This window comes from Pinus tabuliformis, chromosome 5_1 (genome assembly GCF_031772625.1).
Source record: "Pinus tabuliformis cultivar Carrire ecotype Pingquan chromosome 5_1, CPIR1, whole genome shotgun sequence".
NCBI classification, from domain to species: domain Eukaryota; kingdom Viridiplantae; phylum Streptophyta; class Pinopsida; order Pinales; family Pinaceae; genus Pinus; species Pinus tabuliformis.
Window position 1 is genome coordinate 986,669,159 of NC_142305.1, and position 6,465 is coordinate 986,675,623.

General features: G+C 41.3%; 1 protein-coding gene across 4 annotated transcripts; it reads left to right on the plus strand.

Moving 5' to 3' along the window:
* Nucleotides 1–1,904: 1,904 nt before the first annotated feature.
* Nucleotides 1,905–5,247, plus strand: LOC149168033 (polygalacturonase 1 beta-like protein 2). Of its 4 annotated transcripts, none has more exons than XM_089433304.1 (3): nt 1,905–2,024; nt 2,418–2,537; nt 2,694–5,247. In XM_089433304.1, the coding sequence occupies exons 2-3, from the start codon at nt 2,475–2,477 to the stop codon at nt 4,539–4,541; spliced, it is 1,911 nt and encodes a 636-aa protein (XP_089289430.1). In that variant the 5' UTR covers nt 1,905–2,024; nt 2,418–2,474; the 3' UTR covers nt 4,542–5,247. The 4 variants fall into 4 exon arrangements, with proteins under 4 accessions (XP_089289430.1, XP_089289433.1, XP_089289432.1 ...); XM_089433307.1 differs by having other exon boundaries at nt 1,914–2,024; nt 2,455–2,537; XM_089433306.1 differs by having other exon boundaries at nt 1,933–2,017.
* The last annotated feature ends 1,218 nt before the right edge of the window (nt 5,248–6,465 follow it).

Consider the following 6,465-nt stretch of genomic DNA (forward strand, 5'->3'; position numbering starts at 1 on the left):
ATGTAATCTTTGAATACATTTTTCAAAAACCCTTATTTTAATTATAAAAGGAAGTTGCATTTACATCAGATTTACTTCCGGTTATCGTGATTCCGGAAGTAATCACTATATGCCCGTTGTGACCTATCTTGTCTTTGAAATCTAAACATTACTATTATCTACCAAGTTCTAGCTCTATAGATAATCCTTTGACAGCCCCTTATAAATAGCTTGCGTAGACCACTATGTATGTCATAATTTTCAACCAAAAAAAGGACCTTGTCCTATCCTATAAAAAATAAACACAAATGGCCAGAACGGAACAGGGAAACGAGAGGACCATATCAGATAAACCAATAGTAGCGTAATGTCCCGTCGAATCCAAAATGGTTCCAGATTGTTGCATGCTGCCTCCCTCCATCATGTTTTATGAAATTGATTAGCCTCCCTCAGCATCATGTTTTATGAACTTGATCAGATCAGCCTCACTGTTTTGTGCCCTCTATAGATGTGATATGGAAACTCTCGTGAAATTACTTAACAGCAGTCTAGTCTTGTTTTTCCAATTAGTGAGCTTGGGTATTTTAAGTTTATTTCTCGAATTGATTGCCAAGCCATCTATAACAGAAAAAGGCACTCCACAGCCGAGCAACTCGGCTCTAGAAAAAGGCACTCCACAGCCTAGCAACTCGGCTCTAGTATTTGTACCTCTGCTAAATAATAAAAATATCCAAAATCCAAATATATAACCATTCCACTACGACATGCATTCAACATGACCGTTTACCCATATATCCACTATACTATAATTACTTTTAGGCAACCTATCCTCATATTTCCCAAGACGTAGTCTTTAACGCGACTTTTTGAAAGTCTTTCCGGCGATTTTTTCCGGTGAAAATCCGGCAGTAATTTATTGGAATCCAAGTTTGATAGCTAATTTCTGCACAATGAAACCGTCCCAGGGGTTTTTCAGGGTGCTGAATCCGAATATGCAGTTAAAAAACCATTTTAACTGCAACAAATCATGATTTCATCTCAATTTCTTCCGCCGGATTCCGTCACCGGAATCTCAAAAAGTCGCATTATAGACAACTCCATTTCCCAATATCCCAGAAATACACTGTAATCTTCATGCATTCAACATGACCATTTACCCATATATCCACTATACTATAATTACTTTTAGGCAACCTATCCTCATATTTCCCAATATCCAAGAAATATACTGTAATCTTGGTGCAGATGTTTCTCACATATTGGCATTCGTAGCTCGCCAAATGCCACCATAGTACATAGAATGGCATGCCCTATATAGCTTATACTCCATAAAGCAATGCCCCAATTTCTGCCTTGTCCCATGGGACTTGTAATTTCAAAAGATTGAAAACTCCGACCCACACCCGAAGTCACTGCAGAAAACAAATGGTTCACTTCTTCATCGTGAGCCAGACATAAACCACATCTTCTTGGACCTTGGAAACCTCTCTTAAGAGGGCACATCTTCCTGGACCTTGGAAACCTCTCTTAAGAGGGTTTTCCCATGTTGAATACATATCATATCACATGACATGGATAATAGCGATATGGCTAAGTGCGTAACATAACACATCAACTGCTTTTATTGAGAACGGTGCTATTCAGAAGAGAGCATTAATAAACGCTACAGCGTGAGATATGGTGTCGTATCCCAATGCCTTCAATTATTCGTAACTGCCGAGAGAGACAGAGGTGGCAGTCAATGGTTACTCCCTTCGTGTCAATATTGGAAACCGGCGTGCTACGTTGCGTTTGACAATTGCCGTCTTCCCTCCATTTCCACTCGTTTAATTCTGCAGCGCGCTGAGTATAATTACAGCTTCTCTTAACCTCTTTTGCCTAATTAAAAGTCTAATTATTATTATAAGCCATCCGCCCACGAGCATAAATAACAGACAGTAGTAGCACGGCCATACCATAAGTGAATGACAGTGGCAACTCTTAGCTCACTCCAGATGATGCGAAGGTTCATCCGCAGACACAGTTGCGAATCTGACTGGTAATAGGTTAGCATTTTGCTCCCTCCTTCAGCCGTTGTTGCTGTTGTTGTTACATAAACATCTCTTCATCCCCTCTTTCTTTTCAATACATTGTAATATGCACATGAACATTGCTTTGTTGTTTTTATTACACCAACATCTCTTCATCCCTCTTTCTTTTCAATACATTGTAATATGCATATGAACATTGCTTTGTTGTTGTTGTTATTACAACAACATCTCTTCACCCCCTCTTTCTTTTCAATACATTGTAATATGCATATGAACCTTGCTTTTTTTGTTGTTGTTGTTGTTATTACATAAACATCTCTTCATCCCCTCTTTCTTCAAAATACATTGTAATATGCATATGAACATTGCTTTGTTGTCCTTTTCAGTCATTCATTTCGTGTTGTGCAGAGTGTTATCTGTGTAGTGTATGGGTATTTCTCTGCAGGAAGGCTTGTCGGCATAGAGATGGCAAAAGATCAGAGGCTCCATGCCAATATGTTGGCACTATTGCTTGTGATATCGTTTATTGTAAGTGATTCAGAGCCTCCTAGAAGTGAGATTTAGTGGAATCGATTGAGTTGTCTGCTTTAGCCTTTACCAATATGTTGTGACAGATTGCATCTTCTTTTCCTTGAGATGAGATGAGATAAATCGAAGGGCGTTTGTTGTTGTGGTTATGTGCAGATCCCAATCTGCCATGGCGGAACAGATCATCCATTTGCAGCCAAGGCTTCACTGTTACGATTCTGGCGCCGCGCATTGCCGAATGCGAAGCTCCCAGCCTTCTTGTTGGAGAAGGCCTCTCCGCTGAACGCAACTTCGGTTGGCATCTTTGCTGGCTACATCGCAAATCATACTCTAGTGGACCACATTGCTTCCTTCTGCATTGCTGCAGACCTCCTCTGCACTCGAAGAATGTCGGTGGCCGCAGACGGGAAAGCTGTCGTTGGGGACGCGGATTTCCAGAGTTATCATGGAAAAGACTTCAAACACTACAAGGCTGGAGGCAGTTTTGGCACCGATACTTTCAAAAATTATTCAGATGGAGACAACGTGGTAAAGGACGAGTTCAAGAGATATGGCCGAGATGGCAATGGGCGATCTCAAGTCTTTGCAAATTATGCCCCACAGACTAATGTTGAAGACGAGGGCTTTGCAACCTACGCTGCCGGAGGCAGTGCAGCCAATAGTGATTTCTCTAACTATGGATCGAATACCAATATTCCTGATCATCATTTTAAAAACTATGGCACTAACAGTAACGCAGGCATTCAGAATTTCAATAGCTACGCAGACAACTCCAACGTCGTCAAGAACGACTTTGCCAGCTACGGGAAGGACGCTAATGGAATGTCGAGTGGCTTCTCTAGCTACGCCCAAAACTCCAATGTTATCACCAACAACTTCAAAGGCTACAGTGAAGGCGGCAATGGCCCCATTGATCGATTTACATCATATGCAGATAACGGTAACGTTCCCAGAAACGAGTTTGAAAGCTACGGGAGCAATGGAAATGGAGCGATTCAAACCTTCACCAGTTATGCAGACGGCGCCAATGTACCCCAAGACGTTTTCAAGTCTTACGGGAAGGATGCAAATACTCCTCTGCTTACTTTCACCAACTACGGGAATTCGTCCAACTCTCAGCAGGACGAATTCAAGCAGTACGGAAAGGGTTCCAACAGTCCTGACATGACGTTCACCAGCTATGGCCGAAATACCCAATTCAAAGAGTATGATAAGAACGGCACGCGGGGCATGACCTTCTCATCCTACACTAATTCCACTACTGCTTCCAATTCCAGCACGATAGGGATGGGCGTGGAGGCAGGGAAGTTCTTCCGGGAGAATCTGCTGGTCCAAGGTTCGAGTCTCCCTTTGCCTAACCTGAGAGATTACATGCCCAGCAGATCATTCCTGCCTCGATCTATGGCCGACAAGCTTCCCAGCTTCAGCAGCCAAAGTTTAGGAGAGCTGGTGCGAATGTTCCGCATTCCGGAGAACTCGAGCATGGAGGGAATGATGGCGAAGACGCTGAAAGACTGCGAACGCCCGGCGGTGAAGGGAGAAATAAAGAAATGCGTGACATCGATCGAAGGGATGGCAGAGTTTGCAGTGGGGATATTAGGGGCGAAGGCGGAGGTGTTGACCACAGCGAGCACGGCAGGATCTGGAGAGCGCGTCCAAGTCGGGGAAGTGAAGGGGAAAGATGGAGGTAGAGTGACGAGGTCGGTGTCGTGCCATCAAAGTATGTTTCCATATCTGGTCTACTATTGTCATTCAGTACCCAAGGTGAAGGTGTATGAAGCCGCTCTCCTGCGCAACTCCAACTCCAACTCCAACTCAAACCCCAAATCCAAGCTGAAGGAAAAGATTGAGAAAATAAACGATGGAGTGGCCATCTGCCACTTGGATACGATGGAGTGGAGTGCGGGGCATGCAGCATTTAGGGCATTGGGACATAAGCCAGGCCAGATCGAAGTCTGCCACTGGATTTTTGAAAACGATCTTATTTGGGTGCCTCTAAACTGATGGCATCTCCCAAAATCCTACGTTTTTCCTAATTACATATTGATATCAATGAAATCTTCATCTCTGCAGTTTACTTTGAACGATGTAATTGCTTTCAACCTGAACTCGAATCTAATCTTTTGAAGCGATAAATAAATGGGAAAGTTAAGAAGCAGACATTTTCCTCCGTCAGAGTAGTTAAGAAGGACAGGAAATTTCACAAAAGATGACCTGGGAAAGTTAAGAAGCAGACATTTTCCTCCGTCAGAGTAGTTAAGAAGGACAGGAAATTTCACAAAAGATGACCTGGGAAAGTTAAGAAGCAGACATTTTCCTCCGTCAGAGTAGTTAAGAAGGATAGGAAATTTCATAAAAGATGAGCTTGGTCAGAGCTCTAAATTTCATAAAAGATGAGCGTGGTCAGAGCTCTAAATTTCATTAAAGATTCGCCTCCATCCTTTCGCACTTTTTTCCGTTTCTGTGACGTTTGTGTGTGTAATAATGAATACACGAGGAAACTGATTTTGTAATTACCATCATCAACGGACCATATATCCAATTTGATATCTGTACTGGAGCTCTTTTCTGTGTGCGCATGATGTCATCCTTGTTTTGAAGACAAAAATCGGTGTATTTCTCTTCCAGATTCGTTTCCTCTACCAAAGGGCACAAGAAAAAATACACTAATAATAAATGAATGGATAAACCCGATTTTGTTTGTGTTTTCTTTTGGATGGTAGTGTGTTACATGGTTTTGGTCTTTTTCTCTTTAATTTAAAAATGAAATGAATTTTTGTTTCTGTTTTCTTTTGGGTGATAGTGTGTTGGATAGTTTTGGTCTTTTTCTTCCTAATTTAAAAATGAATTTAGGGTTTTGGAAAATTTATAGGAATGTATTAGTATTTTATATAGATTCAAACTATAGATATATATATAAATTTAGAAAATTTATAGAAAATTTTATTTGTATATTATAAATTCAAATTTATGATTTTAAAAAATATATTAAATTTAAGAGAAAATTGATTGGAATAATATTTATTAATAGAGTGCAAAGGATCTTTATGGCTTCATTGAGTTAATTGGCTCAATATAGGGTTAGGGTTTTTTCCTTGAATTCAAACTCAAGCTCTTGAACATGAACCAAGAGGAGATCAACTGCTAGGTCCTAGAAGGGCTCATGTGTTGTGCCAAAAATTGTGGCTTCTTCGGAAGTTTGTCCACCATGAGATTCTGCGTTAAGTGCTATCGTGAATTCATGTTGCTCAATTCCCTCAAATTGTCCTTCAACAAGCCATAGCAACACCAAATGATGCAAGGTGAGATTTTTGTCTTGAGCCCTGATGTCAGCATTGATGTCGGCATTGAGGAGATCCAATCCAAATATTTGGTTGTTGATGAGGTTGACCCTCCTTGTAGCATAGTTGTTCATCAACTAAAACCCTAGCAACAACATATCCCCCCTCTTAAACTGCCTTCGCTCTACTGGACTCTGCGCTTGTCTCTCCTACCTATCTAGCTCTCGGCTTCGTTGTTTTCTCTGCCAGTGCGTATCATGTTTACACCCACCCTGATTGTGACTTAAATTGGTGCTTATAGCTATCAATCTGGATCTAATAGATCCGGGCGAGATAGTGACTCGAGAACAAAGGGAACTAAATTTGGATATGAAACTGGACAAAAGGGACTTGGGACTGTATATGTTCAATCTGCATCCCCTTCCACTAAGCCAAATGAATCGTTGCTTTTCCAACCGAAAATGTGTGGGGCTCATTGGATTTAGGTGTCACTACAGTGACATGTTTTGTGCCCTTAACAGATTTGAAGTGAAGCAATGATAGCTCGTAAAGGTTCCTCATTTCTTTTCAGATCCTTGTCTGCTCCACATATTTGGTATGGAACCTCAATCTTTCCCTAAAGCTTCGAGTGGGAATTCCCTCTATAT